This window comes from Helianthus annuus, chromosome 13 (assembly GCF_002127325.2).
Source record: "Helianthus annuus cultivar XRQ/B chromosome 13, HanXRQr2.0-SUNRISE, whole genome shotgun sequence".
NCBI classification, from domain to species: Eukaryota; Viridiplantae; Streptophyta; class Magnoliopsida; order Asterales; family Asteraceae; genus Helianthus; species Helianthus annuus.
In genome coordinates this window covers 57,876,213-57,897,057 of record NC_035445.2, presented here as the reverse complement: position 1 = coordinate 57,897,057, position 20,845 = coordinate 57,876,213, and the positions used below count along the sequence as shown (strand labels likewise).

General features: G+C 36.9%; 1 protein-coding gene and 1 long non-coding RNA gene across 2 annotated transcripts; one reads left to right on the top strand and one right to left on the bottom strand.

Moving 5' to 3' along the window:
* Positions 1–4,691: 4,691 nt before the first annotated feature.
* LOC110902689 lies at positions 4,692–6,307 on the bottom strand. The gene is made up of 3 exons (XR_002571335.2): positions 6,072–6,307; positions 5,351–5,438; positions 4,692–4,878 (listed from the first exon to the last, which is right to left on the bottom strand). It is a non-coding gene; the product is annotated as an uncharacterized LOC110902689 (long non-coding RNA).
* A 9,892-nt stretch (positions 6,308–16,199) lies between these two features.
* On the top strand, positions 16,200–20,252 carry LOC110897922. The gene is made up of 6 exons (XM_022144650.2): positions 16,200–16,407; positions 17,006–17,074; positions 17,161–17,271; positions 18,011–18,296; positions 18,413–18,481; positions 19,347–20,252. The coding sequence occupies exons 2-6, from the start codon at positions 17,042–17,044 to the stop codon at positions 20,081–20,083; spliced, it is 1,236 nt and encodes a 411-aa protein (XP_022000342.1). The 5' UTR covers positions 16,200–16,407; positions 17,006–17,041; the 3' UTR covers positions 20,084–20,252.
* Positions 20,253–20,845: the final 593 nt, after the last annotated feature.

Sequence of the window (20,845 nt, the reverse complement as noted above, 5' to 3'; positions counted from 1 at the left end):
TGTGAGGGTGCCAAACCTAATAGCGCTATCAACTAATAACCCCGTTGCCTCCCCGGCAACCAATCGGTATATGATGAGACTTAATGATAGAAATGAGTGTAATAACCAACATCCCAATAACTCGACATTCCTCCCCAGAACGTTTACCAGATGTCCCTCCCCGGGACGCATGCTTTGAAAAAGAGCAGTGAACTCACCTTAGATTTGCTCGGTATGTTACGTTACATTACCTGTTCCCAGTTGGCCAACCAATCCCTACCGTGGTTACCAGAGGTGATCAGTTTCGTAAACACATACTCAAGTTACATATTCAACAAGTCACACGTAATACCATTGTCACGTAGCACATAGCAAGTGTTTAGATTTCATACGTATTTACATCACAAGTTCATGTTCCCAACAGTAGTCACTAATGACACCAGTTTCATAATAATCGAATCACGTGTTGTAACAGATTGCATTTGGCTAAGATCATAGTATAACACATATCAAGTACTCAGTTTCCAAACAAGTCTACATCCTGTGTGCATGACACATAATAATGTTCACCGATGTACTCTTTACTCTCATAAATTAAGTTAAGGTCCTCGTCTGGTTAACATTGTTATCATGCAAAATAGAATGTCACAGCACATATGTCCAACAACATAAACTTTACCAATCTACTGTTCTAACCATCTACCCTACGGCGAAGAACCCTGGCGACGAAAGACCTATTTTTCGTCGGGTCACATGCGACGAAGGACCTATGTTTCGTCGGGGTCACATGCGACGAAGGACCTATGTTTTGCCGCTGCCTCCTCAGGCAGTTACAGTTCCTATTTACTTCATAACAGCAGTTACTCGTCTTTAAACATAATCGAAGGATCAAACAATGGTTACGGCATATAATCAAGCAATCCCTACGTATGGCTCATCGACACAACTAATCATTTCACAACATTTTCATAGAATTACAACATCATGACTTAACATAAATCTTAATTATATAACAACATCTACACATTCCCAGTAGGATCGATGGATTAAACAACCATTACTTTACAAGTTAAACTACCTTACACAGAACAATCATCGATTACCCTAGCATAACAGTTTCCATCGCACATATAATTCTAATCGACAATGATCATTAAAAAACACAACTCTAATTTTAGTTCCACAAGACTCATGCAATTCATAAACTGTTTGTGACTATCATCAAACAATATCAACCATATCTTTCCTATAACATTATTCATATCATAACAAAGAGAGACACCCACGAGTAAGATCATCAATAAGGAATACAACATCATACTAACCGAGAAGTGTAGTGCCTGGAACGAGAGACTGGAATGCTTCAATGACGATGATGGTGGTTACCGTCGAAGAATAGAGAGGGTCTAGGGTTTGATGTTTTCGTTATGTAGTTTATGAAGGGTTATAAAATAACAGCCAACCCATTCTGGGCCTCGAACAACTTGGGCCGAAGCCCTTTCTCGGCGAATAACATACCCGGCGAAAGACCTTTTTCGTCATGGGGTGTTTGGGCGAAAGACCCTAGTTTTTTGTCGACCAGTTGGGTTTTTCGTGATTCAATTGTGTTGTGCAGCCAGGGTTAAACATGAACATGTTCTGCCTATACATTCATCAATTCCTAAGTTTCCATGTAACACCCACACATAACAATACTTTTAATCATTCACACACAAGGCACAGAATACAATGTAAAACGATTTGTGAAACATCACGTAGAGGAAAGACCTTGAGATTTCGGGTTGTCACACCCTCTTTTGAAGGTGACGTTACTCTCAACCCAGTAGTTTGAGTCAGCAAGGATACAATCCTAAAGGGTTGGATTATTGAAAGATAATTAATTAAGTTATTAATGCGTAATGTGGTAGGCCCCTCTTTTGAAGGTGACGTTACCCTCGGCTAAGTAGTTTAAGTCAGCAGGGATACAATTCTAAGTAGCTGGGTTAATGTATTAATAGTAGTTTACATATGAGGGGATCAAGAAATTCACACCCCCGCCATCCAATACCAGTGGGTATTGAAGGAGGTCCTACTAAACTTGACCCAGGTCCTTGCAGGATCTATACACTGAACAAGGCAAGAAACTTACCAAACCATTCTCTTAACCCCTGACCAGGTAGCCAACATATCTCCATATAGACCGTGGAGATATGAATGGTGTAAATCTTTTATTTTATATAGATAGCAAAATAACGCCAAGACATCACGGACAAATGATAAGGAAGTTTCACCTTCAACATAAGAAACTAGTTATTAAAGTCATTAATACATAACCAAATAAAAAGTGCGAAAAGATTAAAAATAAAAAGTATTACACTAAATGCTTGTCTTCACCAAGTGATGTAAGAGACTTAGCCAAACATGGCCTTTGATTGTCAAGAACTCTTACTATCAATCTTGGATCCCGAGACTACTACACACACTCTATGATGGATGATGGATGATGGTGGTGGATGTGGGTTGTGATGGTGGTGGAGGGTGGGTGAAGTGTGAGAGAGGTGGTTTGTCAAGGGATGCCTTTGAAGTGAACCAAGCACCCCTATTTATAGCCTGCACAGAAGCCCGGACACGGCCCCGTGTCCATTGGGCATGCCCTGTGTCCACCCATCTTCTCTTTCTTCATTTAATGCAGTTTGTCTGTATAGTTGACCACGCCCCTGGGTCCGCTGGGCACGACCCCGTGTGTAGAAGCGTATCTGTACTATCAAGATTTGCTTGGATCTTCGAATCTTAGCGTTTACCACGACCCTGTGTCCGTTGGGCACGCCCCCGTGTAGGGAAATAGAAGCTTCTATTGTTTGTCTTTTCTGCAGGCACTTGGGTACGCCCCCGTGTTCAATGAGCACGGGGCGTATTCAGCCTTCTGATGTCTTATTTTTTCTTGGGAAGATGCTGTCAAGGGGTCGGGTATGCCATGTTTATTCCTTTTCTTGTATTTATGTTAGGTTTTGCTGTGTTTTTGCTTCTTTTGTTCAATTAAGCTCTTTTAACCCTGAAAATACAAAAGGAAGACAAAAGCACACTTTTTCCAACATTAGTACTAAAAAGGGTTAGTTTTATGCCTCATTTGATGTAATTTACATGTTGCATTTTACACACATCAAATACCCCCACACTTGAATCTTTGCTTGTCCTCAAGCAAAACTCTTTATAATGTGGCTTACACACCCAAATGGAATGGGTAGAAGAGAAGGTTTTGGGCTTGTCTGGAGTGTCGGGATTCCAAGATCTTTATTAGGTTTTATTTTTATGTTATTTACAATCCTATTCGCTATGATTTATTTAGAACATTGCACAAGAGAAATTACTTATTTGGGCATAACATGCCTCTTTAAAATTCCATTTATATACAAGTTCACATACCTCATGGGAGATCACTCAACACTCGGCCGAATATGTATTTTTGTGAAACACTCGAGAGCGGCATGGAACTTACTTCTACCATATGCTTGCCAAGGAATCAATCTTCCTCCTTTTTAACTATAAACCTTTGTAAATATCAAGAGGACTTTTGGGGAAGGGTTAGGCTTGGATTAAAGGTATGTGGTTTTGGGTTAGTGGTTACTAGAAAAGGGCGAAAGGCGTAAAAAGCGTCGGTTTTCGTAAAATTTTTCATTTTTGTGACTTTTTATTTTAACGAAGCATTTTCAAACAAAGTTTCTTTTTGATAAACTTGTTTGTTTATTGCTAGGTTTCATATATATATATATATATATATATATATTGATAAGGATGTCATAAGAAAACCGAGCTTTTTACTAAAATAATTGGTTTTGAAATGAAAAGGTTTAGGCTCAAAGGGGTTAACTAGGGGGGATTTTGGGTAGGTGGTTAAAAAAAAGAAAAATAATGGTGTTGAAATAAAAAGGGTTAGTCCTAATGCCTCCGTCATTTACTTACTTGGGTTTAAGTTGGTAAGGACCGGGAATGTATTGTCATGGCAAGTTCTAGAGTCGTAAGAAACCAAGCGGCTATTCACACAAGAAAAGAAAGATGAGCATTTAGTTTAAAAGATGTGTATTTATATGCTCAATTAAAGGCTCAAAACTCACTTTTTGTGGGAATGGGTTTTTAATGTGATCAAGTATATATAATCAAATTTTAACTAGATTTGTCATGCCGTTTCATAATTTTCTTATGTTGGTTCCTTTTATCACGACACTATCGGTCGTAAATTTGTAAAAATATAACCTTTTTAGAACTTGTTATTCCCAACTTAAACCAAGACAAGTAAAAGAAAAAAACGAAAAGTTTTTGAAAAAAATTTGGGGTGTTTAGCGGTTCCAATAGAGTTTTGTGTAAGGCTTGTAATTAGGACTTGTAAAATTCAAGGTTTTAGCATCCCCCCTACACTTAAATTACACATTGTCCTCAATGTGTCCCAAAAATAAGTTTTTAGGTTGATTGAATGTGTAAAAAGGTGTGTTAGACAAAATTTTTCTGTTACCGGGCATCTGGACACGGGCCGTGGTGTCCGGGCCCGACCCCGTGTTCAGATTGCCAGTAACAAGAATCAACAAAAAGTAACAGAAGGCTGGGCACGGGGGCGTGTTCAGTGAGCATGCCACGTGTCCAGTTACCTGAACTAGGCGTTTTTCTGCAGACCTATGAGCACGGGGCCGTGTTGTAACGCCCTAAAACGCTTTAACCTAAGATTCGCAGCGGACACTACATAACTAGAAATTTCCTTCATGATATTCTTTCTTTCATTTAAATACATTAATCTCTTTTATAATTTAATGCAAAAACTAACATACATGACTCAATTAAGTGACTACGTATACACCCACATACAATCCGTGCCTTGACTCGATCTTCAACCGCGTACGCTACTAGATGAAACATCCAAACATGTATAGCCTGCAGTCACCACATTCAAACACATTATTAGCAACCGGTGACATAATACAAAAATCTTAGCGCAAGCATAATAGCGCGTCAACATTTCATGCTTTTTCTTATACTAGCCCCTTCATCCATCCACTCGATTACTCGCATCAGATTGTGGAGTCAACCTTCACATCCTTTGTTACCATGCCTATACTACACATTAATTCTCAAGAGAAAAACGATTAGTACATTAGCTTCCCATTTACATGATCATGTCCTCAAATATACATAACTCATCTTATTCATTCAAGCATAATTTCATTATGTAAGTTCCCTTTCTTACCCAAACCAAATCGAATCTTTTTCTTAACCACTTCTAACCCATTCCATTAAAACTTAACTTACTACTTGCATCAATCCATATCTTCTTACATTGCATTCAACAATAATCACATATCATAAATACATTAACAACTAAAGAGTAAGTTCGGAGTGCACTTACCTTGCGCGTCCGTATTCTCGTTCGCTTACTTGATTGAGTCCTCTTAGCCCGTTAGCCTTCAAAGCTCCCATCCGTCTTGACATGATTCCTATACACTCATGTCATTACATTCACATTCTTATTAGCATATATGCTCATACATATGAACAACCATATCAAATTCACATCTAACATACGACCCACTTGAAGCATACTCCACATCATTAATTCATTTAAACAAGCATAAGGTATACTCGACATCATCCCTAGATAATCTTCACATGAATTATATCTATTTACCCATTACTTGCATACAATTTCACTTGTTATTGTCTTTTAGACATTTCATCAAACACTTGGTGTGCGTACTACCTCCTAAGCATAATGTACAAGTATTTCATGTTCTTCTTCCTAGTTATCACTTCCGTTCATCAATACAAGTAAACATCATACAATTATATACCATACTCAATCTATATGCATGTATACATCACATACTACACATTTTCACAATCAATTTCATACCCTTTCATGAATTAGACATAAACCCACTTAGCTAGGTGTAGTAAATCATCAAAATACTCAATTTATAGCAATTTACTCAAAATCTTCACTTAGGGTTCGTTCCTAAGCAAGCATACATTGTCAATTTGGCCATAACCTAAACAATTCATACATAAATCACTACTTGTGATGTTCATCAAGATTTCTCAACTTCATTAAACATCAAAATTCAACATACCTTATGATCCCCTAACTTGGGTGATCGTTAATTCATGTTCCTTCTTGAATTTGAGCCTCGATTCATGCTTCAATTGGTTGATATATGATGAACTAGGGTTTGGCTCTCTAGAGCCTTCCCTGATCACGTACAGAACACACACGAAAATGTGTGTGTGTGTGTGTGTTATTTTCATTTAACATAACAACTTTCAAGTTAGCCCACTTTGGTCCCTCATGTTTCGTTTAAATCAAATAAGGCTACAACTCTCCGCTTACTACTAACAAGACCAATACTCAACTAGGTTAATTATTCCTAGCTAATCCTCATTTTTCAGGTTAACTTTTCTCATTAACGGTACGTTACCCATTTCTTAATAGTAACCGGGTCTAAATTACCAAACCCGTTTTTTGGGGTGTTACACGTGTTGGATGGGCACGGCTCGTGTTTAACTTGCTGTAATGAAGAAAAAGTGTCGGGTGGCTCTGTTTTTGTGCATGGGGTGTTGGTTCAAGCTTCCCTTAGTATCCTTCACCATCCTGAGTGTGTTTTATTCATGAAAATAAAAAACTAAACTAGAAAACATAAAGGTTAATCTAAACTAAACTACGGATAGTTCCGTGGAATGCCTCCGAGGTGCGCCACGTTTACAAGGGTCCTTGGCTAGACCCAAAGCCAGTCATATAATACTCAAGTGGGATGGTTTGCATCCCATGTTGCATCGTCGGAGAGCATCATCCAAGCTTGAGTCAATGACTTTCATGTAATTGACCGGGTCGTCATCTTCTACTCTTTTCCCAACCCCAAACGTCATCTCCTTGTCCCCAACCCTCAATGTTAGTGTTCCACCATTCATGTCCACCATTGCGTGAGCCGTGGCTAGGAATGGTCTTCCTAATATGAGTGGTACTTCGGTATCTTCATTCATATCTAATATGACAAAGTCGGCCGGGAAGGCAAATTCCCCGACTTTAACCAATAGATTTTCGGCGACACCTTGTGGATATTTAATGGACCTATCGGCAAGTTGTATGCTCATTTTTGTAGGGCTTGTTTTTCCTAGGCCGAGTCAGTCGAACATTGATGAGGGCATGAGGTTGATGCTAGCCCCGAGATCAGCTAGTGCATTACGCATGGGTGATTCTCCAATTGAACAAGGGATGGTAAAGCTTCCGGGATCGATCTTATTTTGCGGGAGTTTGTTGAGTAGTAAGGCGGAGCATTCTTCACTTAAGTTAACTAATTGCAATGATTCAATTTTCCTTTTGTGAGTGAGGAAGTCCCTCATAAATTTTAAATATTTAGGCATTTGAGTTAGGACTTCGACAAATGGAATATTAACATGCAATTGTTTTAATAAATTTACGAATTTAGTGAATTGCTCATCGGTCTTTTGGCGAAGTAGTCGACCAGGGTACGGTACCGTAGGATTCTTGGTAGGCTCTTGATTTGGTGGAGGAGCCGTCTCTTGTTGGGGCGTCGGCGAAGTTGTGGATTGGCTAGATCGGCTCTTTTCAGTTGGAGGTAGCGGAGTCTCCTCGGGACCTACGGTACGGTTTCTCAACGTGATGAGATACACTTGCGCCTTTGGGTTGGTTTCGGTATTGCTTGGTAACGCGCCTTGAGGTCTCTCGGAGAAATTTTTAGCTAGTTGATTTATTTGTTTTTCAATGTTTTGAATACTAGCTTGTTGATTTCTAAAGTTCGATTCCAATTGTTGAAATCGGTCCGAGTTTTTCTTTTCGGTGTCGGAGATGAGGCAAGAGACGGTATCCTCAAGCCTCTCTCGTCCCCCGTGTTGTTGAGAGAAATTTTGGGACTCGTTTCTTGGTTGTTGAAAGTTTGTCTGTTGGTTTAGATTTTGTTGGTTACTGTGACACCTGTGTCACTACGACCATAATACAAATACAAAACTAATGAAATATTGTGTTTCATACTTGGGATTTGTATAAATATGTGTATCATTTGCACATATCAATTCTTGTTCGATTTCGAGCTCTAAATCGCTTTCTGGAAAGTTATACGCGAACTAATACGTAAACGTAATCAGTTTAACGCGACAAATAGTGCGGAACAGTGACATGGGCTTAACATACCTTAAATAACCTTTACATAACTTAGAAATAAGTTTTGGATGGTTTGGTGTGTGGAAATCAAGTTTATTCGCTTATAGGGACTATTTGCGTCAAACTGCGAAACTATACCAATTTGTATAGTAACAAACATTCCGGAACTTGATCATAAGTTAAATATGCCCTAAATATCCTTTACATAGCTTAGAAATAGGCTTTGAGGTGTTTGGTGCGCAAAAATAAACTTTTTGTTCAATAGGGACTAAAAGTGTCAAAAAAGTGCATAAGTTTGCATTTTCGCGCATATCTTACGTTCTGAATATATCCGGATATCCAAAAATTTATGTAATCATTAAAATATTTTATTTTAGTGATCAGAATGCTCAAATTCCATTCGTCGCATAATTTGGATCGTTTTTCGCGTCCGTTCGTGTTTCGTCGTAATTAACCGAACAACGCAACCGTACGACCAAACGAACCGACATCCGAGATATTTTTGAGCATGTATCATGTTCCCTATGCTTTAACTTCATTTTGGAGCCTTGAAATGAGGTTAACGGGCCTTAAACGTGTCAAAAAGGGTCTTACACGCATGAAGGGACTGTTTCTGTAAATATTGAAAAGCTGCTAAATTGAGGTGCTAGGAGGGGCGCGTAAGACATCCCCTATGTCTACGCGGCCCGAATAAATTGCCTAGACCTGCAAAAACAGCAGTTTTCAATTCTGCAGCTGGTTTCTTGGTTTGCAAATGGTTTTAAACAAGTCTATGGGTTGTTTTGGGGCACCCATGGTATTCTAATTCTGTGCGCACACTTGTAAGGCCGAGATCGAAGCACGTTTATCAATGAACGATCCTAACGGTGACCCGGAAACTATAAATACCCACTTCCAAATTCACTTGTTCCTCACACATGATCTAAATATTCTCTAAGTTGAAGCTCAAAGCTTCATACCTGAGAATTTATAGATCATATCTTCGTAGCTTGGACCTTTTGTAAGTATTCTTTTGTGCTTTTATGCGTTTTTAAGCGTAAAAGTCAAACTATGTTTGACTTTCTGCTTTGACCAGATTATGGTCAACATGAAGTTCGTTTGAACTTCGCAATGTGAGCGTAATCACGATGGTTATAGTCCCTAGTGACTATACCTACTGATTACCACGTTGATTAGGTGTAGTGACGAGTCATAGTTTCGGTCAAAATGCGCGTTTATGCGTATTTTGCAACCAAACTATTCTTGGGTATCAAAAACCTTTGTTTTGATATCAAAACCTATTTTCTAACTTAGTTAAGCATGTTTTAACATGTTTAGCTCGTCACTTTTAGTTTAGTGCTTGTATAGAGTCGTAAGTCAAGCGGTCTAAACAACCGCTTAGACTTTCGAACCCGACCCGTTTGGTCGATCATTAGGATTCAACCAAACATATTTTGTGACCATAGTTGTATAGGGAATAACCTTTCGAGGTTATACCTTATGGTCACTACGTTTAGTTAGTTGTATGATAGGTAGTTTATATGCCTTAGGAAAATAACCAAAATGCCCTTTTTACGCATAAATTCATTTTAAGCATATGTAACCTAAATTTTGACATCTAAACTGATTAGGAAACATTATTAGACATGTTAATGCATATAATACTTGTCATAGGACTAGTTAGGGGGTCCGAACGCGTTTTACGCGAACGACACGTTAAAGTAGCGTAAGCTACCTAAACGGGTCGTGATGGGTCGTAAGCACTCAGGTTAGGTTTCGATTTAGTATGTAGGCTTTGTTAAACCATATTACATGAGTTCCCATACTTATTTGGTTTACGAAACCTCATCCTATCCGATCTTCCGATTTAGGTCCGGTTTATTTACATAGTTACGTATATTAGGTGTCGTTTGATTCTGTGATCCCTCTAGCTTTGCTTGGTTGTTATTCAAGACCTCTAAGCAATCTCAAGTGAGTACATAGTCCCCTCTTTTACTATTTTCAAATGTTTTGGGGTGAAACATGTGTGCTTAATTGTTATTTTCATGATTTCAAAGTATAAATTGATTCTACATGCTAGTACATATCTTTTGACAAATTGTATGATTATCTATGGTTTAAACTCTAATTTTTCAAAGATTATAAAATTAATTATTGGGTTGTACTTATTTTACACATTCACCAAGCCGATTGGTAGTATGATATAGCGCTATAGGACTAGACACCCCATTCCTGTTGTATGGAATATCAGAAACCGAATTTTATCCAAATAGAAATTGCCTTTGTGGTATTTCTATAGTCTCTAAGGTGTAGTTTGATACATTAAGGTTTGAATGAATTCTAAATCACATTTTCTTTTGTATATTTTGATATACTTCCAAAGTATAGTTTGATATGCTCTCATATGTGATATTATTTACCAAAGTATAATTTGATATACTATGTACAAATCCAACATATATTTTGTTATTTACTAAAACATAGTTGATATGTTATTACAAAACCAAAGCATAGTTTTGATATGTTATTTATAAAACCAAAGCATAGTTAGATATGTTATTTACAAAACCAAAGCATAGTTTTGATATGTTATTTATAAAACCAAAGCATAGTTAGATATGTTATTTACAAAACCAAAGTATACTTATGATATACTACCGAAAACTATTATTTTAACAACTAAAGTATATTTGATATACTATCTGTTTAACTGTTTTGAAACTAAAATATATTTTAATATATTACTTATCCGACTTTCTTAAAACCAAGGTATATTTTTATATATGCTTCAAACCCTTTTATCAAAACATTGTTTTACAAACAACATATTTTATACAAACTCATTTTTACTTGGTTATTCATTTCATTATGCATTATTCTTTTATATCATCTGATTTCTTATCACTTTTTGTATAAAATATAAAAGAAAATATTTTAAGGCTCATGACTACTGTTGTTAAACATTTTCTTTAAACTTACAAGTCATGAATCCTGTTTAAATAAAACCTATGTATCTCAAAGACATTTTTATGCTGACGTACCTATTTTAACATGAGTTTCAGGTGTTGCTATGTGATGATTATTTGATGCATGCTATACATAGGATGGACTCGTGCCTTAGCGACTTTAAAACTTGAAAGACAATATTTGTATTTATCTGATTTGTAATAAAACAATGAGTTCAATAATTCAATAAAACGAAACTATTTAATCCATGGTTGTGAAACAATGATTCTGTTACGACACTCCCTGACGTTTTCGCCACGTTTTGTTTTGTACGTGGTCAGGGTGTGACAGTTACTACTATTGCCGGGTTCTATCCAACCAAGGTTAGGGTGGTTACGCCATCCTTGGTTGTAGGTACCCGTTGGAGGACCTGGCGGCCTAGGTATATTATCAACGTAGTTAACCGTTTCCGTTTGATTATCCATTTCTTTCATACAACACCAATTTTCATGTGGTCCACCACACCCCTCACAAGCCTTAACCGATGCCGTTTTTGCCATTTCTAACTTTTTGGTTTTGAAGAAAGGGCCTCGATTTGGGCTTATAAAGAGGTGCTTTCATCAACTTTATGGGCGCCCGAGGCAATAGATTTTGTGCCTCGGGGAGTGCGCCAGTGAAAATTGGTTTGGGCAATTTCCTCAATTTGATTATAAATTTCATTTGGGTGACGATTACCTAAAAGTCCCCCGGAGCTAGAATCAAGTGTTTGTCTTGTGTGTGGCAGCAACCCGTTGTAGAAAGTGGATACTTGTTGCCATACCGCAAGACCATGATGGGACACTTTCTTAGTAGCTCCTTAAACCATTCCCAAGTTTCATATAAGGATTTCCCGTCCTCTTGTGAATATGTATTAATTTCAGTCATTAATTTAGCCGTTTTAGCAGGAGGGAAATACTTATATAGAAATTTTTGGGCTAGTTCATCCCAGGTGTTTACCGAACCAACTGGGAGGGTATTAAGCCAAGCCTTAGCTCGGTCTTTTAGCGAAAATGGGAACATTCGGAGGCGGATGGCGTCGTTTGATGCTCCATTGATCCGAAAGGTATCACATATTTCCAAGAAGTTAGTAATATGCAAATGGGGATCTTCGTCCGCAAGCCCATGGAAGGTTGCAGAGTTTTGGAGCATTTGTATCAAATGCGGCCGAAGTTCGAAGTTGTTGGCTTCGACGTTCGGTGCATTGATAGCGGCGCCAAGATTACCTACAGTGGGTCGTAGGTAATCCATGAGGGTACGTTGGTCCGCCATTGGAAGTAGGTCCCCCGAAACTTTCCCTTGGTTTTTAGCTTTAAGTTTTTTTCTTAGAAAGCGTTCGGGTTCGTCTAAAGGTTCTTTTATGTCTCTACTGGAACTGAAGCTCATACACTGCGTGAAAAGTTCAGATGTGGTGCCTGGGTTCCAAGTCCTACAAAATGAACTGGAGCTCAAAAAAAGAACGTTGGTCAGAAGTTTCACCACGGCCCCGTGCTCAGATGGACACGGCCCGTGGTCGGAGGTACAGTGATTGTTTTCCAGATCCCTGTTACTAGGGAGCTCGACACGGCCCCGTGCTGCACCAACACGACCCCGTGCTCAACTCTCTGTAACTCGGAAAATAAAAACTGCCAGTAACAATGCTGGGCACGGCCCGTGTCCGACCAAGCATGGCACGTGCTGAGCTCTGCAGAAACTGAAAATTTAAGAAAAATCCTAAAAAAACAGAAAAATAAGAAAAACGATTTGGCCGTTGATTCCTAACTTTCTTAAAATACTTGTGTCCCCGGCAACGGCGCAAAAAACTTGATGTGCATAGTGCGTGGTAAATTTTTATGTATATTTTTAGCCATTTTTACCACTTTTAGTCAAGTTTTAAATTTATAAAACACGATATTTTACTAACACTAAACACACATATGGGCAAGTGCACCCATCGTGAGTGTAGTATAGCGTTGGTAAGATACCGAGGTCGTCAAAGGACACAAGAGCTTTTAGTACCGGTTTATCCTCAATGTCTAATCAAATCAAAAGTTTAGAAAAAGTTTTAAACATGAAAATAAAATAAAAACTAAAAATGCTGAAAATAAAAAATAAAATAAAATAGATAGACAAGATGATAGTGATCCGACTCGCCTTTAGTGTAATCTTTGATTATTTCCGCACTTTTGCACTTTTTAAGAGATTATCTTAGTTATGGTAGTAGGCCACTCTTTTGAAGGTGACCTTACCCTCAACCCAATAGTTTGAGTCAGCAAGGATACAATCCTAAAGGTTTGGATTATTGAAAGATAATTAATTAAGTTATTAATGCGTAATGTGGTAGGCCCCTCTTTTGAAGGTGACGTTACCCTCGGCTAAGTAGTTTGAGTCAGCAGGGATACAATCCTAAGTAGCCGGGTTAATGTATTAATAGTAGTTTACATATGAGGGGATAAAGAAATTCACACCCCCGCCATCCAATACCAGTGGGTATTGAAGGAGGTCCTACTAAACTTGACCTAGGTCCTTGCAGGATCTATACACTGAACAAGGCAAGAACTTTTCCAAACCATTCCCTTAACCCCCAACCAGGTAGCCAACATATCTCCATATAGACCGTGGAGATATGAATGGTGTAAATCTTTTATTTTATATAGACAGTAAAATAACGCCAAGACACCACAGACAAATGATAAGGAAGTTTCACCTTCAACATAAGAAACTAGTTATTAAAGTCATTAATACATAACCAAATAAAAAGTGCGAAAAGATTAAAAATAAAAAGTATTACACTAAATGCTTGTTTTCAGCAAGTGATGTAAGATACTTAGGCAAACATGGCCTTTGATTGTCAAGAACTCTTAATATCAATCTTGGATCCCAAGACTACTACACACACTCTATGATGGATGATGGATGATGGTGGTGGATGTGGGTTGTGATGGTGGTGGAGGGTGGGTGAAGTGTGAGAGAGGTGGTTTGTCAAGGGATGCCTTTGAAGTGAACCAAGCACCCCTATTTATAGCCTGCATAGAAGCCCGGACACGGACCCGTGTCCACCCATCTTCTCTTTCTTCATTTAATGCAGTTTGTCTGTATTAGTTGACCACGCCCCCGTGTCCGCTGGGCACGGCCCCGTGTGCAGAAGCGTATCTGTACTATTAAGATTTGCTTGGATTCTGCGAATCTTAGCGTTGACCACGGTCCTGTGTCCGTTGGGCACGCCCCCGTGTAGGGAAATAGAAGCTTCTATTGTTTGTCTTTTTTGCAGGCACTTGGGCACGCCCCCGTGTTCAATGAGCCCGGGGCGTGTTCAGTCTTCTGATGTCTTGTTTTTGCTTGGGAAGATGCTGTCAAGGGGTCGGGCATGCCACGTTTATTCCTTTTCTTGTATTTATGTTAGGTTTTGCTGTGTTTTTGCTTCTTTTGTTCAATTAAGCTCTTTTAACCCTGAAAATACAAAAGGAAGTCAAAAGCACATTTTTTCCAACATTAGTACTAAAAAGGGGGTTAGTTTTATGCCTCATTTGATGTAATTTACATGTTGCATTTTGCACACATCAGCAGTACTACTTATCATAATGCTATAAATGCATATAAAGCGTTGACAATTCCGGTAACCGTGGCATCGGCAGAAAGAAGTTTTCTCAAAGTTGAAGTTGTTGAAGACCTATTTACGTTCTACAATGTCACAAGAAAGGCTAAACGGGTTGGCGGCAATTTCTATTGAAAGTGAAATATTAGATACTATGGATTGCAAGGAGTTGATCGAGAGCTTTGCTTCAAAAAAAAGCTAGAAGAACCACACTATTCGCTTAGCAAGTATGTTCGATAATTTGATCATTTTTGCTACACTATTTTGTTAATTTGTTTTATCTATTTCATAACAATTATCGTATTATTATGAGTTTTTAGTATTTATATATTTGATTGAATATCGTAGTATTATGGGTTTTTAGTATTTATATATTTGCTTGATAAGTTTATATTATATGAAGATTTGTGAATAAGGCCCAAATTTTTTTATCTCGAACAAGACCAAAATTCTTTTTTGATTTTTAGAGACGGCCTTGTATTATATTATATATTGTATAGCACAATCAAAAGTGTAACGTAGTTAAATTAAATTGCATTAGAATTTATAAAAAGCATATACAAATTATTTTATCACCCATAATTTACATCAAAATTCAAAAGTATACTTGACAGATTTACAAACTAGAAAAAACATTCATGCAAAGCTTAAAAAAACCTTTATCAAACACAAACACGAACTAAATTCTGTTAATAGACCTGGCAAATAAAAAATATTTAACAAAATGATTTCGTTTCAAATTAGTTAACCAAACCAAATTATTTGGAATTAAACTTAATCATATAACTTCAAATCTTTGAGAATTTCAACTACTTAAAAAACTCAAGTAAACTGCTAAAATGGTCCCTGAGGTTTGGTAACTTTTGTCAATTTAGTCCAAAACTCAAACCTTTTGAATCTGGATCTCTGTAGTTTCAATTTTGTTGTCATTTTCATCAAAAAGCAAAATCTGGTTAAAATTTTCAGTTAACATCCAGGTTTTTTATCTTTTTCTTCCCTTTTAGTGAAGGGCAAAATGGTCAGATTTTTTTAATTTGTTATAATAAAACCTTAAAAGACCATTTTGTCCTTCATTAAAAGGAAGAAAAAAACAGAAAAATTGAAGGTTAACTGAAAAATCAGACTAGATTTTGATTTTGGATGAAAATGACAACAAAATTGAAACCAAAGAGACTCAAATTCAAAAGATTTGAGTTTTGGACTAATATAGCAAAAATAATTAAACCTCAGAGACCATTTTCGCAGTTTACTTAAAAAAAACTCAGTATGTATAAATATCTTCTCATAACAACCTTTGGTCGTAGATGAGTCAGCAGGGGGCAATTATGCGAAGAGTGAATAATACAGGTGGCAAAATAAAAATACATTAAAGGCTTTTTTAGCACTTTTGCAGAGGTAACCGTCCCAATGGGTCTGACTAGTCTCTCATAACCAGAAAATCAACATGTATATAGGTGTGTGTGATAGAGACAGACAGAAACTTTATATGTATATGTATTTATTTATTATTTTAGTATATTTACACAAGAATCCCTTTTGTTTCACGCATACGCACCGCATGCGCAAATTAGCCACCACCACAACATCCACCTCCTGTTTTATAGCTCTCTCTCTCTCTCTTCATGTGTATCTATAGATAGAGAGAGACAGGGCCCAACTGGGTTGCATTTATTTTGATTTTTTTTCGGATCACTCAATACACACAACCACAGCTGTTATCGATCTCATGCATCTCTGTTCTTGCTAACGTGCGCCGGTACCTGTTTCTCTCCTTTTGTTCTTACAATTTATGAGTTTTAAGTATGTATATATGTATGAATTTCTGTTACCATGTCGTGTATAAATACTGGGTTTTAATCTTTTTGGTGTATTTCAAGAATTAGATACAAAAAGATTAGATTATTATGATATTATTATTATTATCTTTTATCGAATATTTCAAGAAACTAGATCTTTGAATTATAAAGAATAATCAAGAAACAAAATATTGTGTTTTGGAGATAATATCTGCAAAACTAAACATGGGTAAATTGTGAGATTGGTATTTGTAAATTGTATGTTGTACTCTTATCTTAAAAAGTTGTACCTTGATCACATTGACAATTTCACAATATTTTTCTATAATAGTCTTTTTTCTTTGAACATTCTCTTGTTTGTTACCAGAAATTTCCAATTTTTATAATTCCATATTGGCATGTCTACCATGACTTTGAACATATATGCTTTTTACTTGTACTATTTACTTAAATGCTTGTACATTAGATTCAGCAGGTGCTGCATATTATGCATATATAATAGTGTATATATAAATATATAATTATATAAGTGATAAAGTTTCTTGATTTTGATACAAGGTCAAAGGTGTTCTTGAAGAATTATTGAAAAAGATCATGCTTGATCACGAGATCATGTTCAAGAATCAAGTATGTGAAGTTTTTTTTATTTATTTGATTTGCGCAACGATTTATTATTATTGTTATATTTTTTTTTTTTTTTTTTGTATGCAAAGGTGCAGGAGATGCATAGATTGTATGCAGTACAGAAGTTGTTGAAGGGTGCTTCAAACTATCCAAGATGTGAACTTTTTCCAATGAAGAGAACATTTACCGAAAGTCATCCGGTAAACGACGTTAAATTTCCCATTAGATAAATTTTAATAAGCATCATTTGCAAATTAAAGTTGACAATTTTGATCTGTTTACTTAATAATAGGTCGGTTCGGGTTGTGTTTTATCTCAGTCCAGACCAGTTAGTTTTAGTTAAAGAGGGAACATGCGGGTCGAATGGGTAACCAGACTGCGAATACCGGTCTGTTTTTACAGTGATATTTTTTTGAGTTAAATGCCATTTTAGTCCCTGTGATTTGGGTCATTTTGCCAGTGTAGTCCAAAGGTTTCATTTTTCACCTAGAGGTCCAAAAAGGTTTCACCATTGCCATTTTAGTCCACTGGGTTAACTTCATCCATTTTTTCTGTTATCGAGAAGGGCAATTCGGTCATTTTATATGGACAGATTACTCTTCTAGTTAAGAGAATTACATATAAAATAACCAAATTACCCTTCTCGTTAATAGAAAAAAATGCATAAAGTTAAACCGGTGGACTAAAATGGCAACGGTGAAACCTTTTTGGACCCACATGCAAAAAATGAAACCTTTGGACTAAACTGCAAAATGACCCAAATTACAGGGACTAAAATGGCATTTAACTCTATTTTTTAATCACCATTAACAGATTAATTATATATGATAACTTTTATTGGAATTGGAAGAAAAAGTGTTTGTACCATTTGGACATGTATTAGAAATGGCCTGTTTCAATAAGTGCTTGTTTTGACCCGTTTAGCTATACGCTTTTCAGGTGGGACCCTCACAATTCATGTTTGATCAAGATTTCGGCTCTAGATTTCAACAGAGGTCTCTTGATCTTCGACTTTCGATTGGTAACTCTTGTGATGATGATGTTTTGGATCGTGAAGAGTTGAATCTTTCTTTGAGCATCGGGATGAGTTCCAATAAAAGAATCAAAACCTCAAGAAAATCTATGAAGAACACAATTGTATACCCGTCTTCACCAGTAATAATCGATCTAGAGGATTCTACTGAAACTGGATCTAATGAGTCGTTGAAGGCGAATTTGCATCAAGGTTTGTCATTCTATAGCTAAACTCTGTTATTTTGACTTCAGAAAGTCAACTGCATTGTTGTCAGAATCAAATTCGACACAAATGAGTTCAAATGTGACACGGTTTTGCTTTTCTAGATGAGTTATTCGCTACGAGTTTAAAGATGAATGGTGAGATGCATCATGAATGCAGCGACCTCAATCAAGGTTTGACTTTCTATCTCTTAAGTTCTGTTCTATTGACCTTTGAAAGTCAAATGCATTACTGGTCAAAGTCAAAATTTACACAAATTTGTCTAAATTTCAACTCCATTTTTTATATAGTTCTGAGTCAGCATATTATATTACTTAACTTACCTACTACCCTTGCTAAAAATGTTGGTCATTTTGTTTCCTTATTTCTAGGGCTGCAAACGAACCGAATGTTCAACGAACAATTCACGAACCGTTCGACGAGAAGTTCGTTTGTGTTCATTCGTTTAATAAATGAACAAACACGAACAAGAAACTTCATCCGTTTCGTTAATGAATGAACATGACTAGAGTCCGGTTCGTTCATTTATGTTCGTGAACGTTGGTAACGTGTTCGTTTCTATTCGGTTGTGTTTGATAGTTCATTAGTAGTGTTTGTAGTTTTTATATTTTATTTAAAACTTCAAAATTCCGACAAATAAAATATTTAATAAGTATCAGTGTATTATAAATTCTATTCATGAACGCTTGTTTTTGTACGTTTGTTTCCATTTGTGTTCATGAACATTAAACGTTCGTTTGCGTTCGTTGCCTATAATTAGCAAACGAAAACAAACGAACATGAACACGTTCTTTTCCTTACGAACGAACATCGTTCGGTAAGTGTTCATGAACACATATTTCCTTAACAAACGAACACGAACAAGGTTTTGTTCGTGTTCGTTCGGTTCTTTTGCAGCCATACTCGTTATTTCTGATTTGGGAAAACCATCCATTTGACGTCAAAGGTCAAACATATTATTTTGACTTTTCTCAATCAAGAATCATACTTTTCCCTCTTTCAAGCGGAACGCATTATAATCTTGCATTCATTCTTCAGGATCCAACGGTTGGAATAATGTCAAACGAACAATTTTAGTGGATATCGATCTCAACAAAGATCAACCCGATGAAAATCCTTCGTGGGATGGCTCATGTGGCGAATCTAGTAGTCAACTTGCCACTTCTTTGACTTTCAAAGGTCAAACCAAGACCTGCACCATAGATCTCGAGTCACTTCCTGAACCCTCATCAGATTTAACCGAAGAAAAAATAATAAGCGTCTCAGAAGCAAGCATACAAGATTTTGCAGAAGAAAATGCAGCACTCTCACTTATCTCCATCTCAAAACAACTAACTTTAACTGCCAATCAAGATTCTGTGACGTCGGACGAGACTGAAAACCAAGATGAAAAGAAAAAGAAAACAACGACACGATCGTTATCGATTGATTCTTACGAGTCACTTGTGTTGAAACTAGAAGAAAGCAGCATAGAAGAAGATTCCGCAACATCAAAGGCGTACGAAATAAACGAAAACGAATTGGATCAAAAGGATAATGGGATCAAGTTGAGAAGAGGAAGGAGACTTAAAGATTTCCAAAAAGACATACTTCCCACATTATCATCACTCTCAAAACATGAAATTTGGGAAGATATTAAGCTTTTGGAGGGTGTGATTCGGTCTAGAGAATACAAGCGGTTAAATAAAGCGAAAACGTTGACTACAGTGAAAAGTAAACGGGCCAAGGTCAACGCTTCGGGTCAAAAGGCTTGCTCACAGAAAAGGAAATTGTAGGTTTTATGAATTAGAAGCAGATAAAGATTGATTCTCATTCTTGATGTGTTTTTAGTTTTTTTTTTTTTTTTTGATTATCCATTCTAGTATCTAGTTTCTGTTTGTTGAGGAATTAATCAGTTATATAAAAGTTCAACCATAAGTCCATAATCATATCTTTTGTTTTTAATTCAGAGAGCCTTTCATTTATAACTAATTGCAAGTTTTGTCCTTTATCTTTAGGGCACTTTGCAGGCGGTGTCCTTTATGTTTAAAGTTGACGAGTTTTGTCCTTTATGTATTAAAATCAAGCACGTTTTACCCTTTGAGCCAAACCCAGTCAGTTTTCCCAGTTAAGTCCCCTCACGTGCATGTCATGTGAGGGGTAGTTCAGTCATTTAATGTACACCCTGTCTTTACCCCCAAATTAAATAGTCCCAAACCCTAGTTCTTCCCCATTTCTCCAAAACGTTCATCTTCAACATTCCTTCAAATCGGTATCATCTCCAAATCGTTCAGTCATCGATCTTTTCCCAAATTGAAGATGGTGATGTGCCGATGTGGTAAAGAAGCAATAATCTTGACTTCTTGGACCGACAATAACCCTGGTCGCAGATTCTATGGTTGTCCAGATTCTATGGTTGTCCAGATCAAGGTTCAACATGTTGAACCTTGCAATTCTATGGTGCCCTAAAGATAAAGGACAAAACTTGCAATTCACTCTGAAAATTTATTAAAGAGTAAACTTCCGTTTTGCTCCCTGTGGTTTGGTCACTTTAACGG